We start from the raw sequence: 25,005 nt of genomic DNA, 5'->3' as shown, positions 1-25,005 counted from the left end.
GGCAGAAGGAGAAGAGGGCATCAGAGGAAGAGATGGCTGGATGGTATCACCGATGCAATGGACATGAACTTGGGCAAACTTCAGAAAATGGTAAGGGATAGGGAGGCCTGGTGTGCTGCAGTCCATGGGGTTGCAGAGAGTCGGACATGACTGGGGACTGAATGATAACAACAAATGAATGAATGCCAATAAAACTATACACACTGGTCATACCTTTTCAAGGAAAAAAAAGTTATAATCCACAAAATAATTTTCTGTAGTACAAAGTACAAAACTGTGTATACCATAGTAAACTATGAACCTCTAAGATTCTCTAAATCTATTCAACATCTATTCAGTTCACTTCTCAACATCCCGTTAAACCTGCCACACAACAGAAAACAAACCAATATCTGTTATGTCATTATTAGATATTTCCAAAGACTTTAAAGTGATAAAATTGATATTTTCAAAGAATTTAAAGTCAAAAAATCAACCTAAATCAGAGAATATCACAACTAAATTTAAACATTTACATTCAAGTAAAAATGTAAGTATTCATGTCTTGGTTTATTTAAGCTTTAACTCAAAAAACTCCAAAGCCAGTTCTGAATAGAAAAGAAAACTAACCAGTATTCTTTCATTTTCCATTTTTTTTTACAAAATATTGATATCCACACTTACTGAAATTTCAGCTGAGAGGAGAAAGAAAGGTTACTTAGATTGCTAAAATACCAGTGATAAAAATTAATCTTTAAAGATGTTCACATAGTTATCTAAATACCATTTCAACCTAAAAAATAATATTAAGGTAATTAATACTATTTTCTTCATTCAGCAAACAAAAACATATTTTACAATCAAATCCCAAATTGCAACATTTATATTTAAAAAGCTGATTCTGACAGTTGAGTTTTTGTTACATATAACAAAATAAAGGGGGAAGTGGGCCTCAAATGACTAAACTAAAAAATAATTTGTGCTATGAGTATTTATTACACAAGGTAAAAGATAACATAAGTTTATGATAATCAGTGGAAGCAATCTGAGTACAGCAGTTACAAATATTTTAGTTCTCTAGTACAACACACTACATTTCACCCTGCAGAAAGAATGTTGGCAAAGATCTCTACCACATGGAAACTGCTTTTAAAGCTGTTGGGCCCTGAAATTCTATTCAACAGTTTGAAATCACTCCACAGCTTTTCTCATTCACCCTCCCACTTGGGGCTAATGCAAGCCATGACCATCTATTGAGGAAAACCACAAAAAACTTCAAAACAGCTACAACGGTAGGCTCTTTTCTCACATATTATTTTAAATATTGTTTGTTAAAATGTGACATCTAACAATCTTAGTAAATATAAAGGCAATCTTTAATCTTTTTAAGTCTCAGTTACCTCGGACAATTACTTTTTAACAAGCACTTAAGTATATCACCGCATAACTTGAATGTCCATACAGGCAAGAACAGCGTGCTGCAAAAGTCACAAAACCATGTTATGCTTAATTTCAACCACTGACTTTTTTGACAAACTAGTATCTAAAATGCAGCACTAGCAATTCTGAGTGATTCTGTCTGAAGTAACTTAAGAAAAAGTAGAAAATGTGTACCACCAGATAAAATCCAGTGGTGAGCCTTAAAGAATCTTTCCCATTGAATTCCTTTGAAATCTTTGATTAAAGTTCTATTATTTTTCTAGTCTGCAATACTATTTTTGCATTTTTCATACCTTAAATTTTAAAGAAATGCTATTAACTAAAAATGATATCTATGGAAAATTATAAAACTGAGGAATTTGAAATTATGGCTTTTTCAATATTCTGTATCACCTAAAAGTAAGTGTTAATGACTATTTTTCATAATGTTAAATTTAAAGTTTTAAAACTGTTCCTGGAACTTGTTTCTGCTCATACCAATACAAATCAGGAGTTCTTATAAAGTAGCAAAGCTGAAATATGATATTTTTAACTCACATGAGACAGGATCATGGGTCTTCATTTTAACTGTTTATATTACAGGTATTCTAAGAAGACTTTAATTGCATACCTTTGTTCAAGGTACCTGATTATTAAAAAACTGAAATTATCAACATTGCTTGGATTTTTGATAGAAAAAGAACTAAAACCAGTTTCTGAAACTATTTTTCAGAATATCACTGATACATAAAAACTTTTAGCATCTAATTAAAGATCACAAAGGGTTAAATACTGTTCGCTGGCCCCTGCTGCGTATACCCTGCCAAAAAGTCCTCTAAGCTTTTAAATATTGCTTCGATGGTCTGCATTTTTATTTCCAGGGAAAAAGAGAGTATTGTCCCACAGTCAGCAGGCCACTAGCTTATTAGTTTTCAGTCACCTTAATTTCTATTAAAATGAAGACTCTGCAATCTACACTTCTCCTGTTCCTGTTTGTGCCTCTGATAAAGCCAGCACCACCATCTCAGCAGGATTCACGCATTATCTATGATTATGGAACAGATAATCTTGAAGAAACCTTTTTTAGCCAAGATTATGAGGATAAATACCTGGATGGAAAAAGTACTAAGGTATTTTATTTCTACTCTAAATTTAATTTCTAAAATAGTCACCCATTTAAATGCATGTTTTTGTTTTTTTCTGAATGTGATAAGGTAAGAAGAAAGGAAAAGCACTTGAGATGATTCAAAACAATTCAAAATAACTGTCCCTAAATTATATTTTTAAAGTATGCATGCTTCCCAAATTAATAAATAGACTCTGTGATAACCAAATAGTATCTGTAACAAACAAAACATAAAATTTAAGGAAAACTAAAATTTGAAATATAAAATTTAAGGAAAATTCAATTTAAAGATGATCTCTTATCAGCAGAGATTTACATTTAAGTCATGATACATAGTGCCATTTATTTGCATATTAAAATAAAATAGGAGAAATGTGTATTAGGAGAAATAAAGATGGATTACCAGCTTAAGGTTTATTATTTTAGGAAGAAGTAGTTCAAGTACATAAATAGAAGAGTACTGCTTATTTTGTATCTACAGGATTTCATAATAATTCACGTTATGTCAACTACACAGTATCAAAAAATTAAAACTACTAATATGGAGCATGATTTTCAATCAATTTCAACAATTTAGGCTCTATCATTTTACCAAGTAACTGTCACTGTCATTGTCTACAGAGATGACTTTCCTACCACATTTTTCATATTCTGTTTGTACAGGGACTAAGTAATTACTTGTGGTTTTACTGGAACACAGAAATGAACACTGGACAAAGAAAAAGTTAATACAACGCATAAGGATCTGTTGCCTGCCTACAGTGTGTCTGTATGCGTCTCTCACACACACACGCAAAATGGAAAATGAGAGATGCAGCCAAATACTTAGCAATGTTGATTCCTTCAAAAGTTCTTACTATAAATAAGATGATAAGTATTTTAAGAGTGAACAGTTATAATAGATTCTTTTCTTTCAGTACAGATGAGCAAATGTTAATACTACACTTTCTTTCAATGAAGTTGGCTAATATGCTAGTATTATTATTATCATATATGTATATATTGAATATATATTGAAAATATATGTATATATAGTCATGCTTCCCAGGTGCTTAGAAAAAAAAAAAAAAGGCCTATTATAACAAGCTGTCGGCTCACATGGCTGATTTCAATCTTATCAATCTGTTTACAGAATACTTTCAAAATCTCCTGGTCCCTAAAAAGTAGTAAGTAAAAAAGTTCTCTGCTTCTCTTTACATTGCTTTAGGAGTCTCTCTAAATATGAACACAGGGACCAAAATATTTGTGAAGTGGAGCAGAATTCAACAGCACTTAATAGACAAATGGAGAGTGGAGGGACTGTTCAACCAGAATATTTATGGAAAAATGCTGTCTGTAATCCCTCAGTTTTACAGTCCAAATTGTATATAATACCAAAATTACCAAATTGTAAATAATTGTAAATAAACATTTATTTTTCCAATAGGAAAAAGAAACTATGATAATAGTACCCGATGAGAAAAGTTTTCAATTACAAAAAGATGAGAGTATAACGCAATTACCCCCCAAGAAAGAAAATGATGGTAAGTATGAATACTCTATTATCCTATTTTTAAAAAGAGCTTTAAAAAGTAGCTTACAATGGAACTTTATCTGTTATTGTTCAAAATTGCATCAGGATACAGTAAATCCAAACAGTGGAATTTTATCTCCAACGATAAAGTCAAACAGATATATTGTGAATTTTCACCATTTGCCATTCCACATTATGAGTGAAAAACATGGAACAGGAACATTCAAGAATAGCCAAAGTTCAGTTTAGGTTTAACCTCTGTAAAGTGTGTGCTTCTATCTATACAAAATAAATTCAAGAAATACTTGTTAAATTCCAATTAGTTGCAAATCGCTGGTGGCTCAGCTGGTAAAGAATCTGCCTGCAATGTAGGAGACCTGGGTTCAATCCCTGGGTTGGGAAGATCCCCTGGAGAAGGGAATGGCTACCCAGTCCAGTATTCTGGCCTGGAGGATTCCATTGATTGTATAGTCCATGGGGTCGCAAAGAGCTGGACACAACTAAGTGACTTTCACTTTCACTTTCACATGTAGTCTGAGGATAAAGTAAATAAAATATTATTTTTGCTTTTAAGAAATTCACAGGAGAGGTGGTTATATACATAAGTAATTATAATGTACATTTCAATTAAAACAATAGAAAACATAAAATAACAAATTACAAAGTACTACTTATTAGTTTCTATTTGGTTTATTATTGCTTTCTCACAGACTATTATTTTGTGACAATATAAAAAAAACACGCTAATTTCTATAGTGCTACAATAAAATTAAAATGAAACAAAACAGAAAATACATCTCAAGAAATTTGAAAAGCATAATAGTGAAAACAGACTGGAAGAAATTAAAAGACATTTCTTGCTCTTGGATAGGATGATTTAACATTACAAAGATGGTAGTTCTCCCTAAATCTGTAACAATAAACTTCTTTAAACAGTTGGGTAAGGTTGATCCTCAAGTTCAGACAGAAGATCAGATCTGCATGAAATCACCTATCAGAACATACTTTAAAGCCTCCATACTTAAAATAAGTATAATACTGGTGCATGAATGAATGTCCACAGACAGAAAGAAATACATATAGAAATTTAGTAAATAACAAAGGGAGCATCTTTAATCACTGAAGCAAAGATGATGTTTTTATTTTTAAAAATATTTATCCATCTATGCATGGCTGCTCTGGGTCTCCATCGCTGTCTGTGAGTTTTCTTCAGTTGCAGATGGGGCTACCCTTTGCTGCGGTACACAGGCTCTAGGTGCTCAGGCTTCGACAGGTGTAGCATGTGGGCTCAGTAGCTGTGGCTCAGGAGCTTAGTTGCTCTGTGCCATGTAGCATCATCCCAGACCAGGGATCGAACCCATGTCCCCTGCATTGGCAGATGGATTCTTAACCACTGGACCACCAGAGAAATCCCAAAGATGATATTTTTAAAAACTGAGTCTGGGACAACCTTGAAAAGGGATACAATTATATCCCTCTTAGATAGAAAAATAAACTTCAAATAAATTAGGGTCTAAATGTAAAAAGTGAAACCATTTAAATAGTAGAAGATAACTTGACTGTGGGATGTCTCAAAATCCAGAGATGATAATAGAAAAGACCAATAAGTTTAACTCCATAAATGAAAAACATTTGCATGGCAAAAATCATCATAAATGAAGCCGAAGACAACTTAAAATTGAGAAAAATATTTTCAATATACACCACTGTAAAGAGTTAATATCTCTAATTTATAAAGAACAAGTGAAAATCCAGGAAAAAGAAACTGAAAAAAAAAAAATCCATGGGTAAAATGGGCAAAAGGTTTGAACAGACAATTCACAAAATGACATTAAAATGACCCTTAAACACATAAAAGGTGTTCAATCTCACATGTAAATTTAAATTGAGATAAAAATTTTTAACCTATCTGACAAAAGTGTGACAATATATTAATATATTCTACTGGTAAAACCTGTGGGGTATCAGACACTGACATATGTTGCTGACAGTAATGCAAATTGGTAGAACGGAGAGGAATTTGGTAATATCTGATGAAACCTAATATGCATTTACTTTGTGACCTAGCAATTGACCTCTAGGAATTTATCCTAAAGATATATCTTCAAAAGTAAGAAAATACATATGCAAAATCTCTGAAGGATTGCTTGTAACAGCAAAATATTGGAAACAATCTAATTATTCATAAATTGAAGAGTGGTTGAATAAAGTATGGTACATCTACCTAGGGAATACTGCTGCTGCTGCTAAGTCACTTCAGTCATGTCCGACTCTGTGCGACCCCATAGACGGCAGCTCACTAGGCTCCCCCATCCCTGGGATTCTCCAGAAAAGAATACTGGAGTGGGTTGCCATTTCCTTCTCCAATGCATGAAAGTGAAAAGTGAAAGTGAAGTTGCTCAGTTGTGCCTGACTCTTAGCGACCCCATGGACTGCAGCCTACCAGGCTCTTATGCAGTGGCAAAAATGAATGAGGAAGATTTCTATAATGAATATGGATTGATTTCTAGAAGAGATTATGTGAAGAAAACCAAAGTGCAAAAGAGTATCTACAGTATGCTGTCTCTTCTAAAAATGAAAGGGATATAAGAGAAGATACACTTGTGTGAAAGAAATTCAAGAAGGGCAATTAAGCTGAGACTGGTTACCTACGGGTTACAGATGGACTAGGGGTGGAAGGAGGGGACGGGAACCACCGGTACAGCGAAAAGGTGGCAGAACTTCTCTGAGCACACCTTCTGTGCATATTTGATTTTAGAACAACACTATATTCACATAAGCAAATAAATATAGTACATTCATAAATAAAATCAACAAGGATAATATAAAAAGAACCCAAACTGACAAACAGAAAAATACAAACTTAATTGCATTTCAAATGAATAACATAACACATTACAGGAAGGGAAATCTAACTGAAGTAACTCAGTATTTCGATGTATACTTTCAGTCGACAAATACTAAAATTCCAATGAGTAGGTTTGTTTTCCATAGTGCTTTAGGTTAACAATAATGAAACTACTTAATGTGTGTTCTAGGATTGAGTAAAGTAAATATAAAGTGGATCAGGAGAGTCAGGTTTCTCATAATCAGAGAAGGGTATTAAAAGATATGGTAAGGGGGAAGGCTAGAAGGAACACTATGGAGATGAAGTGGAATGGACTGGAATGAAAGGTATCAGCATCAACTTCTGGTCTGTATACAGATATACAGAAAAAGACATAGACATGTTTGCTTCCCTGTATGAGTATATATGTATATACATGCATATGGTATGTTTATGTTTTTATATGAGCATACGGTACATGTATATTATACATGTTTACATGTGTGTACATGTGTAGTATGTCCATGTATAAAGACATATACGTGTGTATGTATGTATTATATATGCTGCTGCTAAGTTGCTTCAGTCGTGTCTGACTCTGTGCGACCCCACAGATGGCAGCCCACCAGGCTCCTCTGTTCCTGGGATTCTCCAGGCAAGAATACTGGAGTGGGTCGCCATTTCCTTCCCCAATGCATGCATGCATGCTAAGTCACTTCAGTCATGTCCTACTCTGCAACCATATGGACAGCAGCCCACCAGGCGCCTCTGTCCACGGGATTCTCTAGGCAAGAATACTGGAGTGGGTTGCCATTTCCTTCTCTGTATTATATATGAAAAGAGAGAAAAATAAAAATAAATACATTTCCCCATCCTCTTTGCTGAAAGATCCTAGAAACAATGAGATCCCAGGAGCAATGAGCACATGCACACCCAAATCTTGGTTTCTAAATACCATTCTCCACTGAAATGGACCAGTACTTCTTGAAGTAATAGCTGATTTCAGACCTGGGGCAGGGAAAGGGCAGGATTGGTATGGGACATCTCAGCATGCCAGAAAATAAGTAAGCTCTCAAAGAATAGTAGAGACATTTAATTTTTTAATCAAAATATAAAAAATATATATGTATAAATGTATGACAGATGTATAAGATTTATTGAAATCCAGACAATAATGCTGAGAGATATTTTAAAAAACCTAAATATATAGATAGAGATACATTGTATTCAAGGACCAGAAAACTCAGTATCATTAAAATTTCAATTTTCCCCAAATTCATCTGTAGATTCAACGCAGTCCCAATTAAAATTCTAGCAGGCTTTAAGTAATTAACAAGCTGAGTTTAAAATTTATATAAAAATGAAAAGAACCTAGAAGAAACATAACATAAAAGCATGAACTATAAGGGAATCAATTATTATTCATTAAAATAAAAAATGTTTGCTCTTTAAGAGACATTGATTAGAAAATTAAAAAAAAAAGCCAGAAACTGGAGAAAACATTTTCTCCAAAACATAAAACTGACAAATGACTTATATCTATATAATATATATAATTCAAAACTAACGCAAAATCCATTTAAAACAGGCAAAAGACATGAGTAGACACTTCACCACATACAAAAAAATATGGATGGCAAATAAGTATATAAAAAGATGCTCAGCACATTAGCCATTAGGAAAATGTAGATTCAAACACGAGATACCACAACACATCTTACTTGAAAGGCTAAAATAAAAAAGTCCAACCACACAAACCAAATGCTGGAAAGAATGCGGAGCAACTGGAACTTAGATGTACTGCTAATGAGAATGTAAAATGGCACAATGACTTTGGGAAACAGTTTAGGACTTTTCCAAAAAGTAAAATATATATGTATAATAAGACACAGCCATTCTATGCTTAGGTATTTATAGAAGAGAAATGAAAGCATTAAGTGCATACATTAATGTTCATAGCAGCTCTCTTTGAAATAGCTGCAAACTGGAAACAACCCAAATATATGTAAGAGATGACTGTATAAACTGCGTCTATTGACAGAATGGAATAAATTGGAATGAACTCAATAATAAATAGAAATGAATTACCGATAATGCAAAAATAGATGACCCTCAAAATAATTATGCAGAGTTAAAGAAGCCAGACAAAAGAGTGTATACTGCATTCTTTTGATAAAAGTTTCAGAAATAATATATTAAGTTTCTGGTCCTTAATATACTCATAATATTAACATATTAAGATAATGACAGAAAGGATATTAGTGGTTACTGTGAGGAAGAGATAATTACCAAAGAGCATGAAGAAAGTGATGGATATGTTAATTATCTTGATTGTGGTGATGGACAGCCAACTTATAAATTATACAAGTTAAATATGTGCAACTTATTGTATAACACTGAACCACAAAAAAGCTATGGGATGATAAAACAGAGTTTAGGAGTTGTCCCAGACTAATCTGGGACAATTTGATTATCAAAATAAATATGACAGTAACATGTGACCCATGGGATAAGGAATTCATAAGTTCATACTGACAAAAATAAATAAGGAGGGAACATTCCACCTCATATCAGAATGTGAACTAACAAATGTAGAAGAAATGATGGAATCAGAAAAACTATTATTTGGCAACTATCCCAGTGGTAAATGATTCAGGTAAGACTCTTCAACAGATGAAAACTAGAGTTTTAAAACATGGAAGTTTGATAACAAACCTGATGTTTAGAATCTCAAAGAACTTCTCTAGAAGGTACACACTCATTACAAAGCGAAAAACAGTAATTTTACAGGGTGAGAACCATGGCAGACACCAACTGAACCAAGTTACCCAAGACAGCACTGTGAGGAATGAGACAGATACATGACACAGAGAATGAAACTTTATTTCTGTAGTATTCCTGCCAAAAATGAGGAACCTTTTTTATAAACCCCAGTTGAAAGACTGCAAATTTATTCTGCAAAATAAATGCCCTGAAAATAAATTTTTTTAAAATTCAAAAATTTCCAAAACAGTCAAAAGATATGAAAAACAAAGACTAAGGAACTCTTCCAGGCTGAAGGCCTGACAAGTAAGTGCAATGAATGATACAGGGTGCAATGGGATTCTAAAAGTGCCCACAATGATTCCAAATTTTTGTTGCTGTTGTTGTTGCTGGAAATGACTTTTACTTAAATCTAAGTTTAAGGGAGATTGGAGGAGATTATTACGAAGCTAAAACTCAAAATTCTCTATGATTCTAAGTTCATACTTTGTTTATTTCACTAATTAGTTTCATTGGAAGGACTGATGCTGAGGCTGAACCTCTAATACTTTGGCCACCTAATGCAAAGAGTTGACTCACTGGAAAAGATTCTGATGCAGGGAAAAATTGAAGGCAAAAGGAGAAGGGGTGGCCGAGGATGAGATGATTAGATAGCATCACCAACTCAATGGACATGAATTTGAGCAAACTACGGGAGACAGTGAAGGAGACAGGAGCCTGGTATGCTGCACTGCATGGAGTTGCAAAGAGGAGGACATGACTTAGCAACTGAACAACAAACTCATTAGAAATGTGTTTGCACTACCCCAAGTGATAATACCTTAAGTCCAGCTTTATGATTTTTTGATATGCAAATGAAGAAATGTAACTGTCAATCAATTCAGCAATTAAATGATCATTGCCAAAACAGGAGAATAAAAGAGATGGTATATTACAGAATTTAAAATAAAATTATGCTGAGTTACCAGATACAATATAGATCACTAGCTAATATGGCCATAACATCTTTCCTGTTATCATCTATAATTGTGTAAAGTATCTTTTTAAATTAGTAATAACATTCATGATAGCAAGAATTTTAATACTAGAGGTCAGATATTTTTAAATGATTGATTTTTATGATTTTGTTTCCCAATTCAGAAATGCCCACATGCCTGCTATGTGTTTGTTTAAGTGGCTCTGTATACTGTGAAGAAGTTGACATTGATGCTGTACCACCTTTGCCAAAGGAATCAGCCTATCTTTATGCACGATTCAACAAAATTAAAAAGCTGACCGCCAAAGATTTTGCAGATATACGTAAGCTAATTTTAAATAAAATATTAGTGTTAACTCATGTTAGTTATTTAACTCATATAAACACAAGTTTCTAGGTACCTGTGGCCTATCACATGTAGGATAGTCACTGTTGGGGTATTTTAAGTATCCTGTCAGGAGGGTGTTGCTGTGAGCGCCACACACAGCAACTACTTCTGCAGTCAAGTCCAAGTCCTGGATCACTCATCCCAGAAAAATTTTCTATATTCCAATCTTGTCGAGGGCTTCTGAAGAAAATTATACCAAGAAATGCACACTGGCTCCACTACACATTTACGAGATTAACCATACTGAATTCATGCTGTCGCTGGTAGTTTCCAACTGACTGAATACAGTTGTTTCTCATTATTTGTGGATTTTATGTTTTCAAACTCACCTACTTTATAAAATTTATTTGTAACCCCAAAATAAATACTTCTGGCACTATCAGGGTTATTCACAGGCATGTGTACAGTGGCAAAAAATGTGACTCATCCAGGTGAGGTAGAACAAGATGCTTTGTCCTTTATTTCCGCTTTAAACAAGTACCTCGTTTATAGTCTACTTAGTGCAATATTTTTCACTTTTCATTTTTTGGCTTTTTTGCGGTTTAAAACACTCCCTAAATATAGTGCTGAAGTGCTGTATATTGTTCCTAACTGCAAGAAGGCTGTGATGTGCCTTCCAGAGAAAATACATGTTAAGTAGTCTTCATTTAAGTGAGTTACAGTGCTGTTGGCCGTGAGTTTAATATTAATGTAGCAACAATATATACTAAATAAGATGCCTTTAAAAAAGAAACACACATAAAATTTTCTGATTGGCTGATGAAAATGTGTGAGGAAAGGCTCGAATCCATATATTGCTTAGGAGCAATGGTTCCATATTCACTAATTCAGCATTTGTGTCGACTTTATAGATGACCACCTTAAATAGTGAGAAGTGACCATATCTCCTAATCATCCTAGACAGAACAAAAGTGATGCATACATACACACACTTATTGAATTTCTCTCTCAATATGTACCACGTTAACAAATTAGGGAACATTTTTGCCTTTGTTGTTTTTAAGCAATAAGGCGTGAAGAGATTAAGATAACATACCCACAATCACAGGGGCTTCCCTGGTGGCTAAGATGGTAAAGTATCTGCCTGCAACGTAGGAGGACCTGAGTTCAATCCCTGGGTCAGGAAGATCCCCTGGAGAAGGGAATGGCAACCCATTCCAGTATTCTTGCCTGGACAGGATGCCAGGGACAGAGGAGAGGAGCCTGGTGGGCTACAGTTTATAGAGTTGCAAAGAGTCAGACACAACTGAGCAACTAATACAAACAAAACAAACCCATAATCACAATGTAACAGGATGGCAAGAAATTCAAAAATATTTACATGATTCTATTCAATCAAACATAATGCTTGCTTTCCATAATTTGCAACAAAGAATTTCTTTCAAATTACTTGAGCATACTGAGAATTCAAACAAAAAAGGATGGAAGGACTCTATTAACTAAGAGTTCCCTTCCAAACCTGAAATTCTAGAACTCCAGTGAGAAACGCCATCAGTGTCAAGCACTGAGTATATGCTGAGTATTCATTCAATAAAACTTACTGAGCTATTAATTGTACATGTTCTGCAAAGCACTAAAAATAAAAGAAATTTGAATTACCTGTTAAATAAATGCTTTTCCTCAGTCCACACAATTAAGAATTTAATTTCATGTATTAAAAAAAATTTTATGTATTGTTTGTATATTTTTCCTTCAAGCTAACCTAAGACGACTCGATTTTACGGGAAATTTGATTGAAGACATAGAAGATGGTACTTTTTCAAAACTTTCTCTGTTAGAAGAACTTACACTAGCTGAAAATCAACTACTGAAGCTTCCAGTTCTCCCTCCCAAGCTTACTTTATTTAATGCAAAATATAACAAAATCAAGAGTAGAGGAATCAAAGCAAATGCATTCAAAGTAAGTATTTTATACCATGACTGAGCACAATATAGCATCATTGTTATACAGCCAATAATAACATGATAAAAGAAGAAGAAACTATAGCCTAGAATTTTGTTTTAAAATTATTACATAATAAATAGTGATATTATTAGGCTTACTCAAGTCTAGCTTATGCCTGTACCTCACTTAAAATAACTTTACTTTGTTTCATGGGACTACCTGGTGTCACATCTCTTTCCTTTGTTCACACAGCAAATATTTATTTATACAGACAAAGACGGGCTTCCCTGGTAGCTCAGAGGTTTGATCCCTGGGTTGGGAAGATTCCCCTGGAGAAGGAAATGGCAACCCACTCCAGTATTCTTGCCTGGAGAATCCCGTGGACAGAGGAGCCTGGTGGGCTACAGTCCATGGGGTTGCAAAGAGTCAGACACGACTGAGTGACTTCATTTTCACTTTCTTTCATAGACAAAGACTCATGGTACCAAGAGTTTCCAAAACCTCAAAATGGGAGTTTTCCTGTGTTTTTTCTTCCCTACAGTATTAGTAATTCATAAACACCAGAAAAATCATGCTCTAAGGACTGAATTTTATTTTTAATACTTAAAAGTATTAGACCATAGAATTCTGTAGGGAGATATTCTTTTCAATTCCATGATGGCACCTAATACAAAATTCTGTATATAGTAAAAATTAAATATACTTCTTAATTTAGTCATTCAAGAAAATAAATGCTCAGGAAAAAGGGAAGGTGATTTACTTTGATTTAGGTAGCCAGGTTGTCTCAAAATGCAGTCTACAAAGAAGTAATCTCCTCAGCCCAGGACTTCCATAGATCTGAAGTACTCATTCCCAGTCCTGGAAGAAGCCCCAAATAAAAGGCTGAGATAATCATGCTACTGGTTAGCAACAGAAGACCTTGCTCAAAATACAGGATTGTAGCTCCTTTTGACAATTCCTAACAGTTCCTGAGAAGTTAAGGAACTCTTAGGGGACTTTCAGAAACTGGACTACTTTAAAAACAAACAAACAAAATGCTTGCAATTTGAACATACACAATTTGTTAAAGACCTACAGGAGCTGGTCAACATTTACAAAAGAAGTATTTGAATATTTTACACATGGATTACAGAAGGGATTCATGACAAACTGGCATCAGAATGATAAAGTCAGTTATTTTCTAGTTTTGCTTAATGCCCAAGGCTGCAAAAGCCGCTGGTAAAATCAAGTCACTCTAATCCATGTAAAGAGGTCCACTGAGGAAGACAGGAGTTTGATTCTTATATAATGGATCGTAGGATACTTAAGAGGGCTTCCTAGGTGGTACAGTGGTAAAGAATCTACCCGCCAAAGCAGGAGACTTGGGTTGGATCCCTGGTTCAGGAAGATCTCCTGGTATAAGAAATGGCAACTCACTCCAGTATTCTTGCCTGGAAAATCCCATGGACAGAGGAGCCTGGTGGGTTCCATGGGTGACACAGAACTGGACATGACTGAGTGACTAAGCACACATGTAGGATGCTTAAGAAAGGATTAAAATAACAACAAATTAATTCTAAAGAAAAGAAAAGAATCCAAATTCTGTCATAGGATGTATATAAGAAGTAAGGTAAAACATTACTGTCAGGGGAAACTGTACCTTGAAACTACAGAATTATACACAATAATGGGTTATTGATTATGAAGAGTAATCTAATGTAGACCCCTTAGGGGGGTAAAAAAACACCATACCCAGCCATGTATTTAATACATTGGTTTGGAAGATATCTTACTAACAAGCACACACATCTCTTAGGAATATTCATTCTACTACAAGCTAGTGGAGCTGAAATGGAAAATTCTGGAGGTTCAAGAGGGGTTATAGCAGTACCAAGATCCAAATACAACCCTGCATAAGCATTAACATCATCACCTATTCCAAAGACAAATTTAAAGAGCCCCAGAAATTGACATGAGGGCTGAGGTTGGCTATGACTGGGTATTCAGATGTGAGATGAGCAGACAGACACGGGGATGCATTAGGGTTCTATTGCCCTTTGTAAAGGACCAAAATACACTACTTGTAAAACCAAAACAACAAACAAAAAATCCCACCAAACCAAAAACTACCATACCAATGATTAATAGTATTGGTACATGTCTATATCTATGTATTTATACATATGTATATATATATATGTATATAGCTTGAATCGTGAAGAAATGCACTGATCTCAGGTATCAACTCAAGCAAAAGCACCTTTCCCTTACAGAAACTGAATAACCTCTCCTTCCTCTACTTGGATCACAATGCTTTGGAATCTGTGCCTCTTAATTTACCAGAAAGTCTGCGTGTAATTCATCTTCAGGTATGATTGCTCCTTTCACAGTATCAGACTTTAATTCAAATTACTATGGGTCAATCTTACAATTCATTAGGAAATTCACTTCCTTATATGTAAATGTTGCCCATCAAAATAATTAATATTTAGTCAAATGCTCTCTCTTGCCCAGAAACCACAGTTCTATTCAGAGCAAAACCAAAGGATCAGTAATAACACCAGGTATGAGGTCTGCTCTTATAGAATGGCTTGTCTCCAGGTGTGTACCTGGCATCTTCTAGTTAATCTGACATGTGGACTTGAAGTTAGGGGACACTAAGACCTGTGGTTTATGTTTCTTTCTCCAAATAGCAGTAAACACTTGCTTTTGGAGACTTCCCAGCTGACTTTATTGTCCAAGATCAAAGATAATAGAAAAGTGAAGAGGGAATAAAAAGAAACTAAAAGTGGTCTTTCACCATCACAAGAATTCTTATTTGTCCTTTTTACTTTTTTAAAGTACATTCAAGGACACAGTACCCATTTTGAGTTGACACTCTACAACAGGATACATTTTCCAGCTAGTATAATCTTTGTACTCAGAAATTTGTTACATACATGAGTTTTATTCTTAGAAAAAGCAAGTAGTCTGTTCTTTCAAAGTAATACTGTAGACTTTAAAAAGGGAGGCTCAGATTGCTCAGACAGGGTTTTTTATTACCATGAAGATGGATATACAGTATGTAGAGTATTTTTAAAAAATCACTTTTTATCGACAGATAAAATATTCTGCCAGACCTCATTACACAGCATACAAAAGAATGATTTGGAGTTTATAAACAATTTTTTCCTTTTGTTTTCCAGTTTAACAACATAACTTCAATTACAGATGATACATTCTGCAAGGCTAATGACACCAGTTATATTCGGGACCGCATTGAAGAGATACGCTTGGAGGGCAACCCCATCATCCTGGGAAAACATCCCAACAGTTTTATCTGCTTAAAAAGATTGCCTGTAGGGTCATACATTTAACCACCATCAATGCAGCATAGCTAAAGTACACACATACTTATAATCTGTCTCCACAATGTTTAAAGGAGCATAAATATTTAATATTAATTTTGTATCTATTGAAGGAACTTATGCTTTAAGCAGGATGTTAAAAAATAGTCTTATATATAACAACAAATAAAAAGTAAGATTGAATCTCTAAGTTCAAAACAGAAATGTGAAAATATTTGAACAGAATTACAAAATCCCTGTAGTTCGTAATAGAGTACGGGTATGTTTTTATATAAATACCCCAAATTAAGAAGCGTTACAAAGTTAAAAGATAAGTCCAAGAAACTTTCAACTGTCTTTCCTGGCTTCCACTTGATCCCTAAAGCTTTTAAGGCATATGTTCCAAAGACTTTGAAAAGCTGAATATTTCTAAGGATCTCTCACTTTTCTTTCTTTTATGATTTATACATTATTCATTATGAAGTAGGAACTCTGTTTTCTTTCTTTTAAGGCAGCTACTATATTTTTACTTAGCCTGAGAAATAGGGTATAGTCTTATACCTAAGCAAAACTTTCCAAATAAAGCATAATTTTACTCTCTTAACAAACAGCTAATATAGTAACGTTCAATTATTCTGTTTTGTGGTCACACAATTAAAAGCTTTAGTTAAGTAGTATAAAGATTTATTTACTCTAAATAATCAAGATTCTAAGTCTACCACAAAACATTTTAGGAAGCTAAGCACATCAAAATCAGTATGCTTATTAAAAAAACTGAAAGTCCACTCTGTTTCTCAGAATATAGCCATAAAGTTCTCCACTGTAAAGTCTTTCAGTTATGATATACCTGCAAAATATTTTTTATTCTATAGGAATGAATCTTATCAATAAATTTATCCAAATATAAGATATGAAAACAAAGCAAATTCTGTGGCATTACTATTGCACACCACCTTCCCAACCACCCATACACATTCATGTTCATGAAAATAGGCCATATATTCATAAGAAAGCATCTCAGCAACATTTTCTAAAGATCCATGATTAACTGATATGTTTAAAGATAAGAATTAATCTCTAATCTAATAGTGATGATTTATAATGGCACTGCTGCCAGACTGAAATTCCTGAAATTACTTTCCTCTTGCCCAAACCCCATTCAAAATTCTTAGCTTCCACACTTCTTTGTGGTTGCATATAAAATTATCACTGCTTTAGAAATAAAAGTTTGAAGTGTGTATATAAAAATTGCCAACATTGTTTCCAACATCAATTATAAATTAGAATCAAGTTGGTCTCTATCCTATTTCCAGAACAAATATTATTGGTGTTTTTTCATTTCATAAGAAAGTAATAAAAGTAAAAAATATGCTCATTTCCATTATCTTAAATAGATAATGCTTTATTTTTGACACGATAATGAAAGAAACAGAGGATTAAAATTTAAAATATTTTACCCTACAAACATTCCTGAAAGAAACTAAAGAAGATACGCATAAATAGAAGGACAGCTTGTGTTCATGAATGAAAGATGGAAAAGTTAGTATGTCAACACTATCCAAAACAATTTATAGATTCAAAACAATCCTTATCAAAATCTCAATGTAATATTTTGAAGAACTGGGAAAACCCACCAAAATTCATATGGAATCTCAAGGGATTCCAAATAGTCAAAAGAAATTTGAAAGAAAGAACAAGACTGGAGGATTCCACACTTTCTCATTTCAAAATGTAACTACAAAGCTACAGTAATTAAAAGTGTGATACTGGCATAAGGACAGACATATAGACCAATGGAATAGAATAGTGAGACCAGAAACAAAACTTTGCATGTACAATCAAACGATTTTTGAAAAAGGCATCAAGACCACTCAATTAGGAAAAGACAGTCTCTTCAACAAGTGGTGCTAGGAAAACTGGATTCACGTGTATAAGAATGAAGTTGGACTGCAGGCTTACAACATACACAAAAATTAACTCAAACTGAATTAAATACCTAAACTTAACAGCTAATCTATAAAACTCCTACTAAAAATAAGGAGAAAATTCTGTCTGATTCTGAATTTGGCAACAATTTCCTGGATATGATACCAAAAGCACAGGGTAAAAAAGACAACATAGATAAATTGGACTTCAAAATTAAAAATTTGTATACATCAAAGAACACTATCAAGAAAATGAAAAGACAATTCAGTGAATGGAAGAAAATATGTGCCAATCATATTTGATGAGGTAAATATATAAAAAATATCTACAACTCAACAACAAAAATCCTGATGCAAAAAGGGACAAAGAACTTGAATAGGCATTGCTCCAAAGAAGAAATACAAATGGACAATTAGCACATGAAAAGATACTCAAGGTCACTACTCATTAGGGAAGGAAATGCAAATCAAAGCCAGAAAGAGATATCAAGTCACATCCGACAGTTTGGCTACAAAAACCAAAACAAAAACCCAGAAAATAAGGAATGTTGGCAAAGATGTGAAGAAACTGGAAGCCTCATGCCCTGCTGTTGGGGATGTAAAGTGGTACAAGCTGAAAGAAAGAATTACCATACAATCCAGCAATTCCACTTACAGGTATATATACTTAAAAGAATTAAAATTGAGACTTGCATAGATATTTGTACACCAATGACTTGAGAAGGACTATTCACAATAGCCAAAAGGTGAAAACAATTAAGTGTCTATTAAAAGCTGAATGAATAAACAAAATTTGGTAAGTACATATAACAGAATAGTATCCAGGGTTAAAAGGAATGAAATTTTGACACATGCTACAATATAAATAAATCTTGAGGACAGTATGTTAAGTGAAATAATCTGGCAAAAAGAACAAATTTTATGATTCTGCTTGAACAAGATACATAGTCAAATTCACAGAAATGGAAAATAGAATGATGGTTCCCAGAAGCTGGGAGACAGAAGAATGACAAATTAAGTGTTTAATGGGGACAAGGTTTTCAGTTTGGGATGAATAAAACATTCTGTAAACACTGGTGATGACTGCACAACCATGTGACTGTTTCTTTCCATTCTAACGACCTTGTTACAAGCAAAGACCAGCTCAAATAAGCACTTTATCTGCTACAGGAAAAGCACACCAATTATACTTCTACACTTGCCTTAAAAACACATAGTGCTCACATTTCCCACAACTCATGCTAATGTATAAATAAATGGCCATATGATATGATTTATTATCATAACTGCCAGCATGCTCCTCAGTCATTACTCTATTTTACCAATTCTGAAGAAGAGCTATTTAACTGTTCTTGTTCAAGAGCACCTGCAAGTAAACATAATCCTGAGAACTCCTCAAGGGACCACAGCACACTACAGATACCGGCATGCTTCATTCTAAAGAAAATCCTGTGCCTGACAGATTAGCTCAACCAAATAAAATGCAAATGATGATGACTAAGATTTAAAAAAGGAACCCAAAATAAACGAGTGTTAGCACCAGTCATAAAAACAATAGTCACGACAAAAGTCATGACTCAGAATTTTGAGGAAACCTGAACCTTGCCATATCATTCATGCGAACTCTTTCAGAACTGATTTCTGTGTGAATCCCTGCTGTCAATAATTTGACCCTATCCAACTAAGCATGAGTCAGAGGATTACACCGTAGCCAAACATAATTCTAGCCATGAGAAACAAAAACAGGGAGTTTTAAAAATGTCTTTGAATGTATCTGCATCAGACCTAAGAAGAATTACTTTATAAGAATCAGACCTCAATAGTTCAATGTGAAATAAACAATAAGTAAGAAGCTTAAATTCAGAGAGTGATTCAGGACGTAAAGATTACATTATGACATTATAAGGCTTCTATGCTTATATTCTTTACTAGCATTTGGCATTTTACCTCAAGTATCCTTGACAGATTAATTTTTCAAAATGTATATTATAAAATAAATATGACTATAATTATTTTTCTTTCAATGAAAATGGTTCACTGACTTGTACAGAAGCATTCCTCCTCTATTTATTGCAAACAAATGCAAATTCCAGAAGCCAATAAAAATATTTTCTATTGTTTGAAAACTATAACAATGTTATCTTAAATCCCCAAATTGACATCAGCTTCACTTTCCATATATGTTTAAATTGAAAGATTTTAGACTCTACCTTGAAATGTTTAAATGTGCGCTTACGATAGTCACACCACTCCACAAAGAAGCGTAGGCTTTGGAAAAACATAAGCAGATCTCTTTTTTCTTCTGCTCTGTAGAAATAAAAGGTTCTATGATTAATAAATATCATTAAATGAACCCCCCCAATCTGGCTTTATCTTATTATTGCTTTTTACAGACCTGACACTACTTGCTTGATATATTTCTATATACCAAACTCTGCATTTCTGAGTATGTCCCCCTGCGTGATTTCTCAGACTGGAATTCACTTTTCTCCATTTTCAAATGTTTAAATTCTACCCATCTTTCAAGCTATCACACAAATGGCACATCCTCCTTGATACCTCATTTGATGATCTGTGGTATAGTAAAGAATATATCTGGTCTTAGTTACTAGTTCCTAGTCATTATTTCATGCAAGGATGGGCATAAAAAAGGACAGAAATGGTAAGAACCTAACAGAAGAAGAAGAGATTAAGAAGAGGTGGCAAGGATACACGGAAGAACTATACAAAAAAAGTCTTAACGACCGGGAACATTCTATGGTGCGGTCACTCACCTAGAGCCAGACATCCTGGGGTGTAAAGTCAAGTGGGCCTTAGGAAGCATTACTGCAAACAAAACTAGTGAAGGTGATGGAATTCCAGCTAAGCTATTTCAAATCCTAAAAGGTGATGCTGTAAAAGTGATGCACTCAATATGCCAGCAAATATGGAAAACTCAGCAGTGGTCACAGGACTGGAACAGGTCAGTTTTCACTCCAATCCCAAAGAGACATAATGTCAAAGAATATTCAAACTACTGTATAGTACTTGTATGGTGAGGACATTTATGAGCACAAATTGTGCTCATTCCATGTACTAAGCAAGGTAATGCTCAAAATCCTTCAAGTTAGGCTTCAACAGTACATGAACTGAGAACTTGCAGATGTATAAGCTGGATTTAGAAAAGGCAGAGGAACAGAGATCAAATTGCCAGCATCCACTGGATCACAGAAAAAACAAGGGAATTCTAGAAAAACATCTACTTCTGCTTCATTGACTATGCTGAAGCCTTTGACTGTGCGGATCTCAACAAACTATAGAAAATTCTTAAACAGACAGTAATACAAGACCACCTTACCTGTTTCCTGAGAAACATGATGCAAGTCAAGAAGCAACAGTTAGAACCAGACATGGAACAATGAACTGGTTCAAACTGGGAAAGGAGTATGACAAGGTTATACACTATCACCCTGTTTATTTAACTCTATGCAGAGTTCAGTTCAGTTCAGTTCAGTCACTCAGTCGAGTCTGACTCTTTGCGACCCCATGAACTCAGTTGTACAACAATACCTACACAGTAGGCATGACATTACTTTCCATTACTGGGGAAGCACACAGCAGAGGTGTACAGGCAAAGACTGGTCCTCGTTAAGAGAACACTGTGTTCAAAGAATTGCAAGGTATTCAGAATGGCTAGAGTGAGGAGTAGGAGGAGAAAATGAAGAGGAAAAGATCAGAGATGAGATCAGGACAGTGCCAATTCATTTGTTCATTTATTCCTTAGGCTAAAGTCATACTATGTACCATCCACTGTATTAAGTTCAGTTCAGTTCCTCAGCCGTGTCTGACTCTCCGTGACCCCATGAATCCCAGCATGCCAGGCCTCCCTGTCCATCACCATCTCCCGGAGCTCACCCAAACTCATGTGAATCGAGTCGGTGATGCCATCCAGCCATCTCATCCTCTGTCATCCCCTCCTCCTCCTGCCCCCAATCCCTCCCAGCATTAGAGTCTTTTCCAATAAGTCAACTCTTTGCATGAGGTGGCCAAAGCATAGGAGTTTCAGCTTCAACATCAGTCCCTCCAGTGAACACCCAGGACTGATCTCCTTTAGAATGGACTGGCTGGATCTCCTTGCAATCCAAGGGAGTCTCAAGAGTCTTCTCCAATACCACAGTTCAAAAGCATCAATTCTTCACTGCTCAGCTTTCTTCACAGTCCAACTCTCACATCCATACATGACCACTGGAAAAACCATAGCCTTGACTAGACGGACTTTGCTGGCAAAGTAATGTCTCTGCTTTCAATATGCTATCTAGGTTGGTCATAACTTTTCTTCCAAGGAGTAAGCATCTTTTAATTTCATGGCTGCAATCACCATCTGCAGTGATTTTGGAACCCCCAAAATTAAGTCTGACACTGTTTCCACTGTTTCCCCATCTGTTTCCCATGCAGTGATGGGACCAGATGCCATGATCTTAGTTTTCTGAATGTTGAGCTTTAAGCCAACTTTTTCATTCTCCTCTTTCACTTTCATCAAGAGGCTTTTTAGTTTCTCTTTACTTCCTGCCATAAGGGTGGCATCATGTGCATATCTGAGGTTATTGGTATTTCTCCCGGCAATCTTGATTTCAGCTTGTGCTTCTTCCAGCCCAGCGTTTCTCATGATGTAGTCTGCGTATAAGTTAAATAAGCAGGGTGACAATATACAACCTTGACGCACTCCTTTTCCTATTCGGAACCAGTCTGTTGTTCCATGTCCAGTTCTAACTGTTGCTTCTTGTCCTGCATATAGGTTTCTCAAGAGGCAGGTCAGGTGGTCTGGTATTCCCATCTCTTTCAGAATTTTCCACAGTTTATTGTGATTCACACAGTCAAAGGCTTTGGCATAGTAAATAAAGCAGAAATAGATGTTTTTCTGGAACTCTCTTGCTTTTTCCATGATCCAGCGGATGTTGACAATTTGATCTCTGGTTCCTCTGCCTTTTCCAGCTTGAACATCTGGAAATTTACAGTTCACACATTGCTGAAGCCTGGCTTGGAGAATTTTTAGCATTACTTTACTAGCGTGTGAGATGAGCGCAATTATGAGGTAGTTTGAGCATTCTTCGGCACTGCCTTTCTTCATGATTGGAATGAAAACTGACCTTTTCCAGTCCTGTGGCCACTGCTGAGTTTTCCAAATTTGCTGGCATATTGAGTGCAGCACTTTCACAGTATCATCTTTCAGGATTTGAAGTAGCTCAACTGGAATTCCATCACCTCCACTAGCTTTGTTCATAGTGATGCTTCCTAAGGCACATTTGACGTCACATTCCAGGATGTCTGGCTCTAGGTGAGTGATCACACCATCGTGATCATCTTGGTCTTGAAGTTTTGTACAGTTCTTCTGTGTATTCTTGCCACCTCTTCTTAATATCTTCCACTTCTGTTAGGTCCATACCTTTTCTGTCCTTTACTGATCCCATCTTTGTATAAAATGTTCCCTTGGCATCTCTAATTTTCTTGAAGAGATCTCTAGTCTTTCCCATTCTGTTGTTTTCCTCTGTTTCTTTGCATTGTTCGCTGAAGAAGGCTTTCTTATCTCTCCTTCCTATTCTTTGGAACTCTGCATTCAGATGCTTAGATCTTTCCTTTTCTCCTTTGCTTTTTCACTTCTCTTCTTTTCACAGCTATTCGTAAGGCCTCCCCAGACAGCCATTTTGCTCTTTTGCCGTTCTTTTCCATTGGGATGGTCTTGATCCCTGTCTCCTGTACAATGTCACGAACCTCCATCCATAGTTCATCAGGCACTCTATCAGATCCAATCCCTTAAATCTATTTCTCACTTCCACTGTATAATCGTAAGGGATTTGATTTAGGTCATACCTGAATGGTCTAGTGGTTTTCCCTCCGTTCTTCAATTTAAGTCTGAATTTGGCAATAAGGAGTTCATGATCTGAGCCACAGTCAGCTCCTGGTCTTGTTTTTGCTGACTGTATAGAGCTTCTCCATCTTTGACTGCAAAGAATATAATTAGTCTGATTTTGGTGTTGACCATCTGGTGATGTTCATGTGTAGAGTCTTCTCTTGTGTTGTTGGAAGAGGGTGTTTGCTATGACCAGTGCATTCTCTTGCCAAAATGCTATTAGCCTTTGCCCTGCTTCATTTCATACTCCAAGGCTAAATTTGCCTGTTACTCCAGGTGTTTCTTGACTTCCTACTTTTGCATTCCAGTCCCCTCTAATGAAAAGGACATCTTTTTTGGGTGTTAGTTCTAAAAGTTCTTGTAGTTCTTCACAGTACCATTCTACTTCAGCTTCTTCAGCATTACTGGTTGGGGAATAGGCTTGGATTATCGTGATATTGAATGGCTTGCCTTGGAAATGAAGAGAGATCATTCTGTCGTTTTTGAGACTGAAGTCCGAAGTCAGGGGCGGCGGCCAAGAGGAGTGACCCCAGGTCTGAAGTCAGGGGCAGCGGCTGAGAAGAGCTACCCCACGTCTGAAGTCAGGGGTGGCGGCCGAGAGGAGCTCCTGCACTCCTGAGGTAAGGGGCGGCGGCCGAGAGAAGCTACCACAGGCTCGAGGTCAGGGGAGGGGGCCGAGAGGAACAACCCCACGTCCAAGGAGCTGCGGCTGCATGGTAGCAGGAGGGCCAAGAGGAGCTACTCCACGTTTAAGGTCAGGAGGGGCAAGCCGTGAGGACATACCCCTTGTCCAAGGTAAGGAGCAGTGGCTGCGCTTCGCTGGAGCAGCCGTGAAGAGATACCCCATGTCCAAGGTAAGAGAAACCCAAGTAAGTGTTGTGAGAGAGCATCAGAGGGCAGACACACTGAAATCATACTCACAGAAAACTAGCCAATCTGATCACAAGGACCACAGCCTTGTCTAACTCAATGAAACTAAGCCATGCCATGTGGGGCCACTCAGACTGACGGG

At 35.7% G+C, this 25,005-nt stretch overlaps 2 protein-coding genes across 4 annotated transcripts in view; one reads left to right on the top strand and one right to left on the bottom strand.

Annotated features, from left to right (window-relative positions):
- CENPP (centromere protein P) overlaps positions 1–25,005 on the bottom strand; it is a 235,608-nt gene that overhangs the window by 145,198 nt on the left and 65,405 nt on the right. Inside the window, 1 exon segment of the mRNA XM_005684168.3 lies at positions 20,317–20,413. Within this exon segment, the coding sequence (XP_005684225.2) occupies positions 20,317–20,413 (97 nt within the window).
- Positions 1,059–17,107, top strand: OGN (osteoglycin). 3 transcript variants are annotated; one of them, XM_013966068.2, is made up of 7 exons: positions 1,059–1,271; positions 2,002–2,528; positions 3,951–4,047; positions 10,768–10,926; positions 12,689–12,891; positions 15,129–15,224; positions 16,041–17,107. In XM_013966068.2, exons 2-7 carry the CDS (start codon positions 2,355–2,357, stop codon positions 16,209–16,211), a joined length of 900 nt encoding a protein of 299 aa, XP_013821522.2. In that variant the 5' UTR covers positions 1,059–1,271; positions 2,002–2,354; the 3' UTR covers positions 16,212–17,107.

The sequence above is a fragment of the Capra hircus genome, chromosome 8 (genome assembly GCF_001704415.2).
Source record: "Capra hircus breed San Clemente chromosome 8, ASM170441v1, whole genome shotgun sequence".
Classification (NCBI taxonomy): Eukaryota; Metazoa; Chordata; class Mammalia; order Artiodactyla; family Bovidae; genus Capra; species Capra hircus.
This window is presented reverse-complemented; position numbering and strand designations above follow the sequence as displayed.

What these genes read in the sequence shown, in the direction of transcription:
- OGN (XM_013966068.2), top strand. Translation starts at nt 2,355, where the DNA reads ATGAAGACTCTGCAATCTACACTTCTCCTGTTCCTGTTTGTGCCTCTG. An exon ending in CCCCAAGAAAGAAAATGATG is followed by an intron (nt 4,048 to 10,767) that starts GTAAGTATGAAT and finishes TTCCCAATTCAG; the next exon opens with AAATGCCCACATGCCTGCTA. An exon ending in CAAAGATTTTGCAGATATAC is followed by an intron (nt 10,927 to 12,688) that starts GTAAGCTAATTT and finishes TTTTCCTTCAAG; the next exon opens with CTAACCTAAGACGACTCGAT.